Source organism: Schistocerca nitens, chromosome 10 (genome assembly GCF_023898315.1).
Source record: "Schistocerca nitens isolate TAMUIC-IGC-003100 chromosome 10, iqSchNite1.1, whole genome shotgun sequence".
In the NCBI taxonomy this organism is placed as follows: Eukaryota; Metazoa; Arthropoda; class Insecta; order Orthoptera; family Acrididae; genus Schistocerca; species Schistocerca nitens.
Genome location: NC_064623.1, coordinates 62,565,531 through 62,585,332, shown reverse-complemented (window position 1 = coordinate 62,585,332; position 19,802 = coordinate 62,565,531). Strand labels below are relative to the sequence as shown.

General features: G+C 40.8%; 1 protein-coding gene across 1 annotated transcript in view; it reads left to right on the top strand.

The window, feature by feature from the left end:
• LOC126210098 (nuclear RNA export factor 1-like) overlaps window positions 1–19,802 on the top strand; it is a 136,754-nt gene that overhangs the window by 25,672 nt on the left and 91,280 nt on the right. The window contains exon 4 of the mRNA XM_049939234.1: window positions 11,524–11,610. Within this exon, the coding sequence (XP_049795191.1) occupies window positions 11,524–11,610 (87 nt within the window). The remainder of the gene's footprint in view (window positions 1–11,523; window positions 11,611–19,802) is intronic.

Sequence of the window (19,802 nt, the reverse complement as noted above, 5' to 3'; positions counted from 1 at the left end):
GTCCATCTTGTTGTTGTTGTTGTTGTTGTTGTTGTTGTTGTCTTCAGTCCTGAGACTTTTTTGCTACTCTACCCTGTGCAAGCTTCTTCATCTCCCAGTACCTACTGCAGTCTACATCATTCTGAATCTGCTTAGTGTATTCATCTCTTGGTCTCCCTCTACGATTTTTACCCTCCACGCTGCCCTCCAGTACATCCTCATGAACCATGGACCTTGCCGTTGGTGGAGAGGCTTGCGTGCCTCAATGATACAGATAGCCGTACTGTAGGTGCAACCACAACGGAGGGTATCTGTTGAGAGGCCAGACAAACGTGTGGTTCATGAAGAGGGGCAGCAGCCTTTTCAGTAGTTGCAGGGGCAACAGTCTGGATGATTGACTGATCAGGCCTTGTAACGCTAACAAAAACGGCCTTGCTGTGCTGGTACTGCGAACGGCTGAAAGCAAGGAGAAACTGCAGCCGTAATTTTTCCCGAGGGCATGCAGCTTCACTGTATGTTTAAATGGGCGTCCTCTTGGGTAAAATATTCTGGAGGTAAAATAGTCCCCCATTCGGATCTCCGGGCGGGGGTTACTCAAGAGGACGTCGTTATCAGGAGAGAAACCTGGCGTTCTACGGATTGGAGCGTGGAATGTCAGATCCCTTAATCTGGCAGGTAGGTTAGAAAATTTAAAAATGGAAATGGATAGGTTAAAGTTCGATATAGTGGGAATTAGTGAAGTTCGGTGGCAGGAGGAACAAGACTTCTGGTCGGGTGACTACAGGGTTATAAACACAAAATCAAATAGGGGTAATGCAGGAGTAGGTTTAATAATGAATAGAAAAATAGGAATGCAGGTAAGCTACTACAAACAGCGCAGTGAATGCATTATTGTGGCCAAAATAGATACGAAGCTCACGCCTACCACGGTAGTACAAGTTTATATGCCAACTAGCTCTGCAGATGACAAAGAAATTGAAGAAATGTATGATGAAATCAAAGAAATTATTCAGATAGTGAAGGGAGACGAAAATTTAATAGTCATGGGTGCCTGGAATTCGTCAGTAGAAAAAGGGAGAGAAGGAAACGTAGTAGGTGAATATGGATTGGGGGTAAGAAATGAAAGAGGAAGCCGCCTGGTAGAATTTTGCACAGAGCACAACTTAATCATAGCTAACACTTGGTTCAAGAATCATAAAAGAAGGTTGTATACATGGAAGAAGCCTGGAGATACTGACAGGTTTCAGATAGATCATATAATGGTAAGACAGACATTTAGGAACCAGATTTTAAATTTTAAGACATTTCCAGGGGCAGATGTGGACTCTGACCACAATCTATTGGTTATGAACTGTAGATTAAAACTGAAGAAACTACAAAAAGGTGGGAATTTAAGGAGATGGGACCTGGATAAACTGAAAGAACCAGAGGTTGTACAGAGTTTCAGGGAGAGGATAAGGGAACAATTGACAGGAATGGGGGAAAGAAATGCAGTAGAAGAAGAATGGGTAGCTTTGAGGGATGGAGTAGTGAAGGCAGCAGAGGATCAAGTAGGTAAAAAGACGAGGGCTAATAGAAATCCTTGGGTAACAGAAGAAATATTGAATTTAATTGATGAAAGGAGAAAATATAAAAATGCAATAAATGAAGCAGGCAAAAAGGAATACAAACATCTCAAAAATGAGATCAACAGGAAGTGCAAAATGGCTAAGCAGGGATGGCTAGAGGACAAATGTAAGGATGTAGAGGCTTATCTCACTAGGGGTAAGATAGATACTGCCTACAGGAAAATTAAAGAGACCATTGGAGAAAAGAGAACCACTTGTATGAACATCAAGAGCTCAGATGGCAACCCAGTTCTAAGCAAAGAAGGGAAAGCAGAAAGGTGGAAGGAGTATATAGAGGGACTATACAAGGGCGATGTACTCGAGGACAATATTATGGAAATGGAAGAGGATGTAGATGAAGATGAAATGGGAGATATGATACTGAGCGAAGAGTTTGATAGAGCACTGAAAGACCTGAGTCGAAACAAGGCCCCGGGAGTAGACATTCCATTGGAACTACTGACGGCCTTGGGAGAGCCAGTCCTGACAAAACTCTACCATCTGGTGAGCAAGATATATGAGACAGGTGAAATACCCTCAGACTTCAAGAAGAATATAATAATTCCAATCCCAAAGATGTGAAAATTACCGAAATATCAGTTTAATAAGTCATGGCTGCAAAATACTAACGCGAATTCTTCACAGACGAATGGAAAAACTAGTAGAAGCCGACCTCGGGGAAGATCAGTTTGGATTCCATAGAAATATTGGGACATGTGAGGCAATACTGACCCTACGACTTATCTTAGAAGCTAGATTAATGAAAGTCAAACTTGCGTTTCTAGCATTTGTAGACTTAGAGAAAGCTTTTGACAATGTTGACTGGAATACTCTCTTTCAAATTCTGAAGGTGGCGGGGGGTAAAATACAGGGAGCGAAAAGCTATTTACAATTTGTACAGAAACCAGATGGCAGTTACAAGGGTCGAGGGACATCAAAGGGAAGCAGTGGTTGGGAAGGGAGTGATACAGGGTTGTAGCCTCTCCCCGATGTTATTCAATCTCTATATTGAGCAAGCAGTGAAGGAAACAAAAGAAAAATTCGGAGTAGGTGTTAAAACCCATGGAGAAGAAATAAAAACTTTGAGGTTTGCCAATGACATTGTAATTCTGTCAGAGACAGCAAAGGACTTGGAAGAGCAGTTAAACGGAATGGACATTTTCTTGAAAGGAGGGTATAAGATGAACATCAACAAAAGCAAAACGAGGATAATGGAATGTAGTCGAATTAAATCGGGTGATGCTGAGGGAATTAGATTAGGAAATAAGACACTTGATGTAGTAAAGGAGTTTTGCTATTTGGGGAGCAAAATAACTGATAATGGTCTAAGTAGAGAGGATATAAAATGTAAGACTGGCAGTGGCAAGGAAAGCGTTTCTGAATAAGAGAAATTTGTTAACGTCGAGTATAGATTTAAGCATCAGGAATTCGTTTATGAAAGTCTTTGTATGGAGTGTAGCCATGTATGGAAGTGAAACATGGACGATAACTAGTTTGGACAAGAAGAGAATAGAAGCTTTCGAAATGTGGTACTGCAGAAGAATGCTGAAGATTAGATGGGTAGATCACATAACTAATGAGGAGGTATTGAATAGAATTGGGGAAAAGAGGAGTTTGTGGCACAACTTGACTGGAAGAAGAGCTTGGTTGGTAGGACATGTTCTGAGGCATCAAGGGATCACCCATTTAGTATTGGAGGGCAGCGTGGAAGGTAAAAATCGTAGAGGGAGACCAAGAGATGAATACACTAAGCAGATTCAGAAGGATGTAGGTTGCAGTAGGTACTGGGAGATGACGAAGCTTGCACAAGATAGAGTAGCATGGAGAGCTGCATCAAACCAGTCTCAGGACTGAAGACCACAATAACAACAACAACAACAACAACATTCTCTGCAGCATGCATTGCTCTCTAGGAGACCCATTTTGTCAATTCTTACTCGCCCACCCTTCGTGGGTTCAATGAAAACGAATTGGCCCCTTGTGGGCTTCTGGTGGTGTTTGCACCTTGGTCTGCAAGGACATTGTTAGTAAATGGGTTCCCCTCCATACCACTCTGGAAGCAGTTGCTGTCAGGGTCCATCTGGCCACTCCAATCACAATCTGTAATCTCTACCTCCCACCTGACAGGCCACCTACATCCCTTGCCCTGACAGCCCTTCTTTAACAACTCCCTTCTCCCTTCCTGCTTATAGGGGACTTAAAATGCCCACAACCCTCTTTGGGGTAGTCACACATCTACTACCCTGGGCAGGACAATTGAAGCTGTTCTGGCAGGGCTTGTCCTCTGTCTCCTAAACACCGGTGCTCCCACACACTTTAGTGTGGCACACAGCAGCCCTGGCCTTCTTCCCTCCATTCAGTTGGGTGCAGTCCCAGCCTTCTTCCCTCCATTCAGTGAGGTGTCCACAATGACTTATTTGACAGCAATCATTACCCGATTGTTTTGACCTTCCTTCAGTATATCTCACTCTATCACCCTCCCAGGTGGGCCTTCTCTAAAGCTGATTGGGTTGCCTCCTCCTCTGTTACCAACCCTTCCTGTACTCCCACACAGTAGTATTGATGAGTCTACACAGACTTTGACTGCCGCCATTCTTTCTGCAGCTGTTTCAGCCATCCCTTCTTCCCCTCGCTCTTTGTCCCAACACAACAGTCTCTGCTAGCTCCTTGAACACCTGGTGAGTCGGCAGCTGTTTTAGATCCTTGAATCCTGTGACTTTTTGTCATTGACTGAAGGTGGTTTTCGCTGTGGCCGCTCTACGGTGGATAATTTTGTACACATGGAGTCTGCTATCTGGTCGGCTTTTGCCCATCGGAAACACCTCATTGCAGTCTTCTTTGACCTGCATAAAGCCTACGACACCACCTGGCGCCACTACATCCTCACCACCCTTCACAAATGGGGCCTTTGTGGCACTCTGCCCATTTTTGTCTGTAACTTTCTTTCTTGTCGCTCTTTCTGGATCCTCCTACAGCACTTCCCCCATCAGCAAGAAAATGGGGTTCCGTGCTGAGCATACCTCTCTTTCTCATCGCCATTAATAGACTGGTGGTGACTGCCGGGCCGACACTGTCTCCCTCTTTTTATGCTGACGATTTTTGTATCTACGTCGCTTCCTCCGTCGTGGGCGCTGCAGAATGCCATTACAGGGGGCAATCTACCGTGTGCAATCTTGGGCTCTCTTCCATGGCTTTCAGTTTTTGGTGGCTGAATCATGTGTCATGCATTTCTGCCGTCGCCGTACAGCCTATCCCTATCTGGACCTGTTCTTCGATGGCCAATCCCTCGAGGTGGTGGACACCCATCGCTTCTTGGGTCTGGTCTTCGATGCCCAGATGACATGGCTCCCTCATCTTTGCCAACTGAAGAGGACATGCTGGTTACATCTCAGTGTTCTTAGATGTCTGTGCAATACCACCTGGGGTGCAGACCGCTCTGTTCTGCGATTGTACAAAGCGTTGGTCCAGTCTCGGGGATTCCACCGCTGCAAGTTTTGTGCCAACAACAGCTGATATCTTACGTGCTCTGCATTTACTGCACCCCAAAGCACCCTAATTATGGTCTCCTTTATCCTGACATGGAGATCAACTTCCTGCGGCAGCGGCCACGATGTGGGCTTACCATGTCTGTCCGCATTCAGTCGTTCTTTTCTGAGCTGCAGCACTTCCCTTTACTGCCTCTTTTCTCCGCTTACGCATGTACCCCTCTGTTGTGTGTCTCTTGATCACAGCTCTCTCTTGATCTCTCCATCAATTCAAAGGACTCTGTCCCTCCAGAGGCCCTTCGCTACCAATTCTACTGTCTCCTCAGTTCATTCCAGGGTTCAGAAGTGATTTATACTGATTGCTCCATGGTTGCTGGTCACACTAGTTATGCTTACACCTATGCGAGACACACGGAACTTTGTTCCTTGCCAGATGGGTGTAGTGTTTTTACTGCAGAATTGGTAGTCATCTTGCGCGCTCTGGATCATGTCCGCTTCTGCTCAGGACTGTCCTTCACTATCTGTAGTGACTCCTTGAGCATTTTGCAAGCTATCGGCCAGTGGTTCCCTTGCCACCTGTTGGTCATAGCTATCCAGGAGTCCTTGTCTCTCCTTGATCAACGTGGTTGCTCAGTCATTTTCATTTCAACACCAGGCCATATTGGGATCCCTTGCAATGAACTTGCTGGGAAATAGACTTTCACTCGGCATCACGTTGTCAAGTTTTACAATGTTAGAATGCAGAATGGCACACTCTTTCTTCGCTAAACAAGCTCAGGGCAATAAAGGATTCTACCACTATGTGGTGGTGCTTCTTATGGGCCTCTCGTAAAGCCTTTGTCATCCTTTGCCGGCTCCACATCGGCCATACTTGGCTGACTCACAGTTATCTCTTCTGTCGTGAGGACTCCCCCCTCTCTGTCGTCATGGATCATTGTTGACTGTGGTTCACCTCTCACTGGGCTGTCCCGACTTAGCTGCCCTGTGACGGTCTTTTAGCTTTTCTGATTCGCTACCCCTGGCGTTAGCTGACAATGGCACAGCGGCTGATCTAGTTTTACAATTTCTTCGTGATGGGGGTTTTTGTCGCTTTATGTTCAGCCTTCTCGGTGGGTGGAGGGGACGGCAGGCCATCTTGCTTCCCCCTTCACCCCAATTGGACTGGCTCTGACTGGGCTTGGTGGTTCACTCTCTGCCTTCTCACTCCTTTCTTTGTGGTCTGTTTTATCTTGAGTATCTATCTTGTCTACCTGTGCCTCTTCTTTCATGCCCCTGTCATTAGTCACTTTATTTCACTCCTCTCTTCTTCTGCCTTCTTCCTTCCTTCTCTGTCAATAATTTGTAATTTTGTGGCCATTGTAGTTCCCTCTTATAGTGGAGGTTTTATCAGTTTTAGTTATTCCAAGGTCGGAGGGACTGATGACTGCGTAGTTTGGTCCCTTTCTCCAATCCAACCAACCACACTTTCCATCTGTAATGAATTTCTGTTGTGGATGGATGCTGATGGGTCAGCCGATTCTGTGATGTAGCTGCTGGACCTGGGTTAGCTGCAGCTGGTTGGTTTCCAGGCATGTGGCACTACTCTGTGATGTAGCGGTGTCGATGGCTGCGGCGTGGCAGGTGTTCTGTGTCAGGTGGTGGTCTGGGTTTCCGTGGTGTCTTTTCACTTGAGTGGGATGGCTTCCTCTGATCAGTGGACACTACTGTATCTTCCTCTTCAGTGTGGAAAGGAAGCATCCTATTATTATGTCCCATAACTGTGTATGGGCCTTGGTAGAGTGACTACAGTGACCTGAATATTGGGCCAAGGAAATCTTCCGCAAAGAAATCTTGAGTAGAGCTCAGAGTGGAAGGGGGGGGGGGGGGGGCGCTTGGCTTAGGTTGTGCAGTTTGTAAAAACTTGCCTGGCATACACAGAGGTTCACCATACAGCATCTCCACGGAAGAGGTCTGGAGGTCTTCTATTAATGCACTGTGCATTCCCAACAGCACTTCTGAGAGTGTGTAAAATTATGAATCTCTCATATGGCACATTATAGCAGCCTTTGAGGAATCATGTAAGCACACCATTTGTGACTGTGTGAAGTAACACAGTCTGTGCCATTTTAAGAAATATTTCTGCCTCTCATTGCTGATATTGGTCGGAGGTCACTTGCTGGGGACAGCTAAAATGTGAAACCCAACTGCAGGTAAATGTGCCCACCACATTCTCAACAGTTCGTTTCCGGTTAGAATACTTCTGGCCACCTGGTGTATCTGTTGATCAGAGATATGCATGACAAGCAGTTACATGTGACTGGGATTGGTCCTACCAATTCTGGGTGGATGTATTAGACCTGTGTTTCTGGGATGTCAGATTTCCCTGTTCACATTTCCATGTCTTTATTTAATGTTTATCTTCACTTGTTGGACATTCGCAACAGTAATACATGTTGATGGGATATGTGGACATGAATGACTGCACAAACAAATACAAACTACTTTTTGGTCAAACAACAATATTGGTCGTATAATACAAATGTAGTGTTAGCTATTCTGGGACTCGCATTGTGTATTGTAGATTACCCAAATAAATAAAGTGGGGGCATACAGAGAATCAATGGAAATATTGTTCTGCAGCTGTCCTCTACATAACATGTTTTCAAGCAAACCTATACATTAGTGAAATTAAAGCTTTGACAAATATTGTTGTTTATTGCCCTAGTCTGTATAACAAAAATTACACCTCATTAGATAGATAATATGCTTGTGCCCCTTCTCACTATTTTTGACTTTGATTTCCACTTTCTAACAGTGAATAATAGGTGTACATCAAAGCATACGTCTATGTGTTGAGAGGAGCTGAATGAAATGCATTGACTTGCAAGATGGCAATGCACAAAGCTTTCACGGACTTCAGTAGCAGCATCTTATTGTAAGGTCTATCACAAAACCCTAAGAAATTCTGGTCACGTCTAAAGGTCATCAGTGGCATCGAAGTCAGTGTCCAGATAATCCATGTAAGACAGAAACCGAAGCAAAACCAAAAATGGTGAATTTGAGGTTTGTATGTTTGTGTACAAAGGAAGATTAGACTACTGCTCCAGTTTTATTCTCGCTCTACTTCGAAGAAATGGTAAACAAGTTAGTGTCGGTGGTGTTGAGAAACAGCTGACTTATCTAAAATTGAACAAAGCTCCAGAGCCCATGAATCCTTATCAGAGCCTGTCCAGAATTTGTGGCTTTTTCTAACCATAATATATTGTAGATACTATCTAGTTTCATTGGCAATATTAGATCATATTCAGAGCTCAAATGCAGTTTGGTATATTGGATAGAATGACCTCCTCTATGCCAACCAGCACTGCTTCTGAAATAATCATTTGTGAAAAACCTGCCTCACACTTTTTCATGTGGCGCCCCAAAATTGGTGGTTGAAGGCAACCACATACACATTGTTTCTTGCTTTTGAAAAGCATTTGACTCAGTACAACACCAATTTTTACTAACAAATGTGCAGTTGTATTGAGTATAAAATTTGTGACTGGATTAAGGATTTATTGGTAGGACGACAGAACATGTTATCTTCGATGATGTGCCATAGATACAGAAGTAATTTCAGCTGTGCCTGAAGGAAATTTATTGGGATAATTTCCGAACAGTGTCCCAGACAATGTTAATAGTAGTCTCAGACGTTTTGCAGATGATGCAGTTAAGAACCGTGAAATATGATCTGTAAAAGAACTCCACAAATATCCAGTCAGGACTTGGTAAGAGTTCAAGGTGGCCCGAAGGTTGGCAGCATGCTTTAAATATTCAGACTGTATGGCTACAATATCAGTGAGTCACAAACGGGAACCAGCAACTCATTTAATACCTGGGTGTATTAGTTTGTGAAGATGTGAAATGCAGTACTTCATTGTTGCTTAATGCATCATCTGCAAAACTTCTGAGGCTACTATTGTTTGCCAGGTCATTAATATAAAACATGAACAGCAAGGGTCTCAATACACTTCCTTAGGGCACACCTGAAGTTACTTCTACTTCTGTGAATGACTCTGCATTCATAACTTACTGCTTCCTCTCTCTTATTTTGCTCACAATCAGATGGTATGTTGGTTTGTAGACATTTAAATAGGACTGAGCGAATGAGAAGTTGATCAGGGTTTTTATGGAGTTGTCATAAAGATGATCAAATAGGGGTAAGCATCGTTGTCGTCCTCTTCAGTTCCAATATGGGTTTTGATGCAGCTGTCCGGACCACTTTATCCTGTCCGACTTTCTTCGTCTCCAGATAACTATTGCAACTTACATCCATTTCCACCTGCTTACTATATGCATCCATTTGTCTCCCAGTACAGATTTTAACCCCCACGCTTCCCTCCATTACCAAACTGACTGTTCCTTTGTACCACAGAATGTGTCTTATCAACCAATCCTTTCATCCTGATCCGGCACAAATTTTCATTGTCATCATTCCATTCTACAGCTGACGGTAGTCATTATTCGCAATTGCGAATTCGTGTAATGTGTTTCGTAATGGCTGTGGTCGCCGCAGTACACCGTTGTCAGAATAACACAGGCACTGCAATATCGTAATCCTTTAATGAGTTAAGTTGTGCCATAAATTTTGCTTTTCCGTGATGTTACTCAGAACCTCGTCATTAGTTATTCAAACTACCTGTATGATCTTGAGCATTCTTCTGTAGTACCACATTTCGGAGCTGTTATTCTCTTCTTGTTTGAACTGCTTGTTGTGTATGTTTCACTTGTGTACAAGGCTACACTCCAGAAAAAACCTTCAAAAAGGATGTACTAACACTAAAATTCATAATGGATGTAAAACAAATTCTTCCTTCGGGAATGCTTTTTTTCCCCACTATTGTCAGTTTGCGTATCTCCACTTCAGCCATAATCGCTTGTTTTGTTGCCCAAGTAACAAATGCCATTTACAACTTCTAGTGTCTCATTTCGTAATTTGATTCTCTCGGCATCGCCTGATGTAATTTGACTAAATTCCGTTACTCTTGTTCTACTCTTATTGATGTTCTTGTTATAATGTCTTTTTGAGATGCTATCCGTTCCTTTCCTGTTCTTTAATTCTTTGTAACTGCTGTTGTTTTCTATAGAAGTTGTACATAACATTTCAGTCCCTGTATTTTCTCCAATTACCTTTAAAATTCCAGAATGCAGTCAAGTTAACGTTGACAAAAGCATTTCTCTAAACCTAGAAATGCTATAAATGTGGGTTTGCCTTTGACCAAGCTGACCTCTTAGTTGTAAATTAGTATTACCACAAGAGTTTCCACATTTCTCTGGAATCCAAACCGATCTTCCTCAAAATTTGCATCTACCAGCTTTTTCATCCTTCTGTAAATAATTGTCACTAATTTGAAAGCATGACTTACCAAACAGATAGTTTGGTAATATTCACACGTGTCAGCACCTATGTTCTTTGGAATTGGATTTAATAAAGGAGATGTGAACAGGTAAAATGGATACAAGTGAAGATGGTAAGATTGTGAGTAAATGGAAGTAGTGCTTCTTGATTGTGGCTCCAAATCATCATCGTTGTATCATCTATGAAACCTGAACCACATAAAGCTTTTAGAATTTTAGGTGGCTATAACAAACTCATTTAGACAGCATGTTAACAGGTTGTTGTGTAGGGGTAACTTGTGGGTGATTATTGTTACTCATTCCACTGCTTGTATCTACCCATATTTTTCTAGTGTGTTAATTATACCTTGCTGCCTTTTGTTATACTTTGTCAGGTGTATGGTACTCAGAATATCTGTAACCTTCACTTTAATTGGCATTTGTATCTTGCTTTCTGCAGCAAAAGGGATTGTTGCACAAATTAAACATTAATTCTGAAACGCTTTGTCAATGCCGTGTGGCTCCTGTGAAAATACTTAATGGCTGTATGTTTCCTTTATTTTTACCTTTTGTTCTCTAAATTCTTTCATACTTGTGATGTAAGCGTTTTCTCAATGATACTGTTGTCCACATTGTATCTGTGTATTTATCTACCTACCTCAGGTTCTGTGGGACCATGTGAGCCACTGCCAATCGGTTGCGGAACGAGTCGGTGCTAATTATAAAGTTTATGAACAAAAGAATTAATAAAGGATAAAATGTGAATGTATATGAGTAAACAACACATTATAAAGAAAAGTTCTCAACCTTTTGGGGGAAATCCTGTACAGAGTAGGAGGCATGTGGAGCAGGGAAACCGTTTAACTTGGATTTGAATGCTTGATAAGATGTTCTAATCACATTATATAAGGTTCTTGGAAGTTTTTACATAGTTAAGTTTTGAATATTTAAGAGGCATTAGTTTTGAATTTGTTGTTAAGGCTTAAGCAATATCCTCCCCTGTTGTGTGAGATTGTAAGGTTTCCTTGTTTGTTTTGAAATTTAGCTACCTGTTCTACAGTTGATTAGTAACAAGAAAAATATTATAATTTCAGCTTCCACATGGAGGTAAATACTCCAAGGAGTACATCCTGAAGACACTAGCAAATTATGTTGCTCCTCTGGCGCTCAGTCCCCTGTCGGTAAGTGTGATGTATTTTAAAATTGTGCTTGGCAATATGAAAGGGGTGGGAAGTGCTCTGAAAATTTCTCTTCCATTTAAGGAATACAACAGTTGGGTTGAAGGTGGTACCACAAGATAACTGTAATGAATAAATGTCACATACCTTAAAAACCGGAGTAAGTTAATGGAGTTATAGATTGTCTAATATACATGCTCTGTGTAGTATAGCTATAAAATTATTTATGTAATAGAGGGAAACATTCCACGTGGGAAAAATATATCTAAAAACACAGATGATGTGATTTACCGAATGAAAGTGCTGGCAGGTCGATAGACACACAAACATACACACGAAATTCAAGCTTTCGCAACAAACTGTTGCTTCATCAGGAAAGAGGGAAGGAGAGGGAAAGACGAAAGGATGTGGGTTTTAAGGGAGAGGGTAAGGAGTCATTCCAATCCTGGGAGCGGAAAGACTTACCTTAGGGGGGAAAAAGGACAGGTATACACTCGCGCACACGCACACATATCCATCCGCACATACACAGACACAAGCAGAAAAATAAGTTTTTCTTGTTTATTTTAGTTATTTTATAGATTACAAATTATGCAATAATGATGGCAAAAAGTATAATCACCTTTCAAAAATAGTGTGAGGGGGGTTCGTGAGCGATTTTACAGAGAATTTGTTTTCCTGGGGAAAAGTCAAAGAGCTCGATGAAACATAATCAGCCAGGGAATCCACAAAATGTTCGGTGCACAGCAGTGAAATTTATAATCGTGCTTGTCAGAAATATTCAGCTGCTATGATTTAAGCTGTACTCTAAGGAGCCTGCCTAACCTCACCATTTGGAGGGGGGGGGGGGGGGGAGAGAAAAAAATATTTGATGACCAGTAGTATATGTGAAAGCTTAGCTTTTCTTGTAGCTATACGGTATCTAGATGTTAAATTAAACCATTAACTTTTACTACTTGTGTGTTCGAACTGTTAACACTCATTTTGATATTGGCTGATTAAATCATCTGTCTTACGCTCTAAATATCTGCTGTCATTAGCTGGTGAGATCCTGTGACATTAGCTATGATTGGCTGACAAAAGCACATTGCACAGTGCAATCTTGATTTCATAATTTTGGAAGCTACCACGCTGCATTTGGTGTAATTTGTATTTATGCTCTGATAATACGAAAATATGCAATGTATATGTTGCCACACATCGGGAGCTTTCCAAAATGTTTTTTTTTTTTTTCCCTCCTGAAAGTGCCAGGAAGTTCTACATGTGTGTGTAAAACCTTTATTGTTCATAGGATAAACAATTTTTATAGTTCTGAGGGAAATAATACTTTTACTTAACAGAAAAAAATTTGTGCTTTCACCTGTGGTACATTGTATTTTCATCCAGGAAAAGTGTGTTTTTAACTGGGGAAAAGTGTATTTTTAACCAGAAAAAAATCTGGGAATTTTTTCTCTTATCAGCATATACGTCCTAAATTAGCACATTGTTTCAAACATTGACAGTGATTTGGGTGCCACAGCTGCCCAGTAAGATATAAGAATTTCATTTATTTACTATACTTGCCAAATTGTGCAGAAGTAGAGATGGTTTGTGTCAGGAGGCACTAGCCCAAGTTGCTCTTTGCCAGTTTTTCTTGGAAGGGTGGTGGCGACCTGTTGTCGCCAGTAGCTACTGTGAAAGAAGATTCAGAATTAGTTATTCATTTCTGTAAGTTACAATCAGTGTCTTGACTTGCTGTTTGTGCAGCTCAAGGTATCTGATGCCGCACTCACTGGTCCTAGCTGGCAGCTGCAGTGGGTGGTTTGCTGACTGCATTGACTCCAGCACTGACCATGCTGCGGCAGTGACTGAATGTGGTGCATGTATTGAACATATATATGCCGATTTTGGATGTTCTCTGTCCTCTCCCGCTCACTGTCATTCTTCTACAGCTGTCGCTCCATGATGTGATGACTGTCGCTGTGTAGTGCGACGATCTTGGCCTGTCATTTAGGTAGGGCCTGGTCAGTTTGCCAAAGTATCAAGAATGCTGGTGTTCTGACCCAGAACGATAGGGAAAAACCCTGGGTCCACCCATCTGCAACAGCAGCAGGCTGTGCTGTTGAACTCTGCGACTGGTGATTACGGAGAGGTTGCCGTCTCTCCCATCACTTTACTGTAATCAGGGAAATGAGTGCGAACATAATGTGCGCCGTGGTCCATCTGACTGCCTTAAGAGCTAAAATGTTTACCTGCTGCCGCCTGTCATGACAGAATAGGTCTTACCATTCCAGAGGTATCAGCCGTTATCACACTGCTGTGCTTCCTTGACAAGTTTGTTGTATAATAGAACTGGTTCATAAAAGCTCTTGGTACGTGTGGTTGTGTTAGCAGTAGCGTTTCTATCATCATGTTACAAAGGTGATGTGAGCCTGTCCAGCTCCTCTGCCCTACTACATTTCTGCGAAGGTTCAGTGTCTGGCTTGCCAGAAGCGTCAATGTTGTGTTTTCCTCTGATCCTCTCTTGGTGGTGTAATGTCACTCTTCACTCCCACCTATTGTCAACACAGTGGTAATGTAAACGAGGTAGCTTCGCTCTCTTTGCTGCCTTGTATCAGGTTGGCATGCAACAATAACATATTATTCCTTGTAAATGTACTCTTGAAGTGTAGTAGATAAACAAAATTGTTGTTTTGCACAGGGAAGCTGCGACATGCAAGAAACAGTCAGTGTTATAAATGATGTGTTAATTGAAGGTTTAAATATATTTCACACAAATTGAAGGTGGACAAAAGCCAGCAACACATAGTGGCATATGTAAAAAGGTGGCTGGTCATTGTATTTCTTAAGTAAATCTTACATTTTCTCGTAGCTGAAACTCTAATAGTGGAAACTGCTGCATAATATCTCATTTTTTTTATCTTTTTCTTGTTCATGTTCTCCTTGTGCTCATATTTTGCTGTATCTTTTGTCTTTCCTGTTTCTTTGTCCTATCTTTTCTTTTATTCTCTTATTTTCTCCTCCCTACTTAAATGTCGTCTATATTTAAGTTTTTGCAGAAATATTTCTGTGTAGTATTTCTCGGCCTCAGGTCACACAAATAGTATGATCTGTTTTAGCTTCTTATAACAATGTAGGTCCCTAGGAGTGGGATCAGCATTTTCAAACCATTTATACAGTGTAGATAAGGGTCCCAAATATATCATCCTGCAGCCATTCAGTCTGATGAGCCACATTTAAGCAATCAGCAAAAAGGAATTTCAGAATTTCTTGTGATAAACGAGATCTTTGAAAAAAAGATCACAGACTTCAAAACAGGACTATAGCATAGCAGTACAGTTATTTGGCTGGTATGCTGGAGATTGTGGGTTCAGACCCCTTCGGATGCAATCTACTTTTTTTACATCTTTATCAAATGACTGCAGTTATTACTCTTTGTTAATTAACAATTTGGAGACCAAGCCCGAGCACAGCTTCGGCCACAATGCTGTGTTCAAAAGACTGGGCTGTGATTTTCTCGACAGTGATCCACCTGTCACTTCAAAGCTCGACTCATTTCATACTAGATCAGTGTACTGGTGTCTTGCCACCTGTCCCTTGACAGGTGTTGCCTTCTGTTGTTAATTTATGGAATTGTTTCAAAACAAACATTAGTGAACATAACAGCTGCTGTTGTGAATGGCTGAACCGATATTTGATCAAGTTGATGTAATGTTGCACATTTACTTATTAGGTTTTCGCAGTATGCTATAATTCTGCTACAGAAACGTGTTTGTTGTGCAATTTGTTCAGTGAGCAAGAAATTTTGGAAGCTCAGGAGGAAGGAATTGCTCAATAACTCCCCTTGCAATTTTTTTAGAAGGGTTATTAAACTTCCTGGCATTGTTTTAAAATATGAAGTCTCTCAAAGAACTGAAATAAATCTTGACACTTGGTCATTTTTTTAGTATGTACTACTCTAGAAGATTATCAATTATGTATGTGCCAGCAACACTTTAATTAATGGCATAAATGGCCAGTTTTCTAGGCCTGATGACACTCTTGTAAGTGGCTGGTTTTCAGAGTGTCAGTGGGATTAAGTATAACTTTTTTCATTTGTAATTGTTTACCTTGATTTTAATCATCATATTAACATTTTTATTTGCTTCCATTTTTTCTTCTAGCTATTCCTCCTTTTTTTCCTATTAGCTTTAAGATTTTCTACCCCCCCCCCCCCCCATTGGGATCTTTGTCCCAGTGTTTTTATTTATTATAATGTTTAAAAATACCGATCTATTGGTTAAAAAACAACGGATGAAATAATGCATTATTGTGGCTGCACAGTGCCATCAGAAGCTTAATTTTGTGTTAAAATATGTACATTTTTTAGTGGTAATCATCATACAAACATATAAAACATAAATTCTTTTTGCACTACGGACAAAATTACACTGATGAAGATTTAAATGAAAGAAGGCTTTATAAAAAAAATGAAATGTAAGAAAATGAGTAATAGAAATAATGATTGAATTTACGTAGATAAAAATGTAAAACAATGAAAAGGAAGAAATTAAATTGAAACAGGTACATTAAATAATTAAAATAACGTGGGTAAAGATTCCAAATGAAAAACTTATACGTAAACTAAGTAATTGAATAAAAGTGAAAATACAGTCACTTCGATAAAGATTGAAACAAAAAATACAGTAGTTGGCACCAGATGGTATTCGAATCCACAATCTTCAGCACACCTGCAAAAAAAATTTAACTGCTACATGTACACAGCTACTCTGCAAATCACACGTAAGTGCCTGGTAGAGGATTTACCAAACTACGTTCACAATAATTCTGTTATTCCACTCTCAAACAGTGTGTGGATAAAATGAACACCTGTTTCTTTCCATGTGTGCTCTGATTTCTGTTATTTTATTATGCTGATCATTTCCCGCTGTATAGGTTTGCATCAACAAAATATTTTAGCATTTGCAGGAGAAGATTGATGATTGAAATTTTGTGGGAAGATCCTGCTGCAACGAGAAACACCTTTGTTTTAATGGTGTCTGCCCTAAACCCTGTATCATGTCCGTGACACTATCTCCTGAGTTTCTCGATACTACAAAATGTGCTGCCCTTCTTTGAACTTTCTTGATGTACTCCATTAATCCTATCTGGTAAGGATTTCACACTGCACAGCAGTACTCCAATAGGGGATATACAATCGTAGTGCAGCCAGTTTTTTAGTAAATCTGTTGCATCTTCTAAGTGTTCTGCTAATAGAATGCAGTCTTCGGTTCACCTTCCCCACAAAATTTTTATGCGTTCTTTCCAATTTAAGTTTTTCGTGTTTGTAATTCATAGGTATTTAGTTGAATTTATGGCCTTTAGATTGATAGATTTATTGTGTAACTGAAGTTTAACAAATACCTTTTAGCACTCGTGTGGGTGGTGTCACACTTTCCATTATTTAGGGTCAATTGCCTATTTTTGCGCCATACAGATATCTTATCTAAATCTTTTTGCAATTTGTTTTGATCTTTGGATGACTTTACTATCTGCAAACAACTTAAGATGGCAACTCAGATTCTCTCATAAATCATTTATATGGGTGAGGAACAGCAGGGTATCTATAACATTACCTTGGGGGATACCAGGAATCAGTTCTGTTGTACTCGGTGACTTTCCATCAGATATTATTTTTAAGTGCACATAGATTTCTTGAAGTGTTAACTTACAGTATCTCATTAAAGAAACTGTTTTTAGAGGAACAATTTATACTATTAATGTCAGTTACATGAAAATTGCAATGTGAATATAAAATTGCAACTTAACATTGAATTTTAATATTTCACCATAAATGCCAAAGACCGATGTATAAAATACCTTCAGTGTGTTAAATGTTTGATATTAAGCATGAAAGTTCAGAAAAGGTTATAAATTATGTTTAAAGTTTGTTGGAAGTCACTGAGTTAGTCCAGTCACCAATGGAAAAATCAGTGGAAAAAATTGTGTACTTACAAATTTTTGCACAGTGCTAAGAGGAGTGTCCTGAGCATCATCTTAAAAATCATGGCTGGTGGGGCTTTAGGGTTGGGGAGGGGATGGTTTCAAAGGTCGCAGTATGTTTTTCTCAAATAACTTGAAACCGTTCCTTCTAGTGAAAATGTTTTCAGGTCAAAATTAAGTTAACATGAAATTTTCGGCAAAAAAGGTTCTATTCATTTTTTCCACATTCAGGGGATGGAAAATCTCAGACTATTAAAAATATTGTTCTAATGGTATAAAATTAATGTTTATCTTTTAAAGAAGTGGGTTAAAAAGAAGTATTAAATGTATGTACCACATCTAGGTGCAATAGAGCTATATGAAGGGATAAATTGTGTTCTGGGTCTGTAACAGAGTGGAAGGGGGAGATGGGTGGGGTAGAAGTGCGAGTGGAGGTAGCTCACTGGATTGTGTTTGTGCACTTCCCTCCTTCATAGGTCTGCTAACTGAACTTCAAACAGGTGATTCCATCGTCTATTTACCCCACTACATCACAAGAAGCAACTATAGGTTGTTGCACAAAGTTATGCAGGTCCTCCACAGCAGGCCTTGTGCATCACTCGTGATGTAGTGCACAGACATGCCCAAGGAATGTTTATTTTACACAGAGCAGCACTAATGCATGTTGATAGAATCTATGTATATCTCTATGTACTGTTATGCAATGCTAGGGTAATTTTTAGGCATCCTGTACACAGCTGTAGTGTTCTTCCAGGAAAGGCAACTCCCCCCCCCCTCCCCACTTCCACCACCCCCATGAGCACTGCTTGCTTTACAGTTTAGACAGGCTATACCCTCACAGCATCTCATGTTCAGTTCTGTGAGTAGACAAAATTAATGCTCTGAGCTCGTGTTTATATAGTGCAATTATTTTCAGTTGTTAAGTGAGCTATTTTGTAAAAATGATCAACAGTTTGGGCTGTCGTCTGTCTGCCACACTGAAGAGCCTTTTTGAAGTGTGACATGCTGTTACTATATGTTCGTCAATGTCGATGTGGAATAATTTTCACAGCATGAGGGTTATCAGTTGCATCACCTCAGGCTTCATCCCAGTCTCATCTCTCCCAGCATCTGAAGAGGCCCAGAGGCTTAAATTGTCAGCCTCTGTAACAGAGTAGGTCACCTAGGTGTGGTGTAACTACTGATATTTCAATAAAAGTCAAGCAATGCATTACAGTAGATTGCTGTTCTAGACCTTAACATCATCAGTCCCATTCCCTCGGACATATTCACACACACCTTGGAAGGTGTACTGTGGAGGGATAGTGAGTGGTTCCTCTCAGTGCATCCAACTTTACAAGTGTGAGCAGTTCTCCAATGGAAGAATTTATGTGGCCTACCAGTAACACAGCTAATGGTGAGAAAAGTGTAGAAACTTTCTGGTCATTCATTAATTCTCCAGCAAGTAACTACTATATGGCTGTACAATACACTGTCAGTGATAGGCAGCAGCAAAGTGCCACATTTTTCAATCCGTTCCCTTTCCGAACAACACTACATAGGTTGCTGAGAACATTGCACATACAAATTAAACACAAAGGAACTTATTTTATATGAAAGCTCACTTAACAATTGCAAATAAGTAGTCATTCAATAAAATGGTAACTCCACTTTATAAACTTGTGCTCAGTGAAGTTATTTTGTCTATTTATGCAAGAGAACTATACAGTAAATGCTGGAAAGATAGTCTGTTTGTAGACTGAATATCGGGAAATGCTCATGATGGGGATAGTTAACTTTCCTTAAAGAAAACTGCAGCTTCCGTACAGGCTGACTAAGAATCAATGTCCATTATACCTGTGTAGGACGGGGTGCAGGGATTTATGTATATTTTGTCCATACGCATTACTTGTGTTACTATCACTAGTAACGCATATTTGATAGCCGTGTAGCATTAACACACAGTGTGGAAAATAAACTTTCTCTGGGCACATCTGCACACCACGTCGTCAGTGATTTGTAAGGCACACTGCGGAGGGCCCGTATAACATCGTGAAACACTATGTAGTTGCTTCTTGTGACATAGTAGAATAGTTAGAGGGGGGAAAATTGTACTCTTGAACTTCAGTTTATAGTTCTATAAAGGAGGGAAGTGCACAATCCAGTGACTTACCTCCCCTTGCTCTTTACCTCCCATACCCTCCCCCAGAATGCAATTTATCCCTTGTTACAGAATTCACCAAGCAGATTCAGAA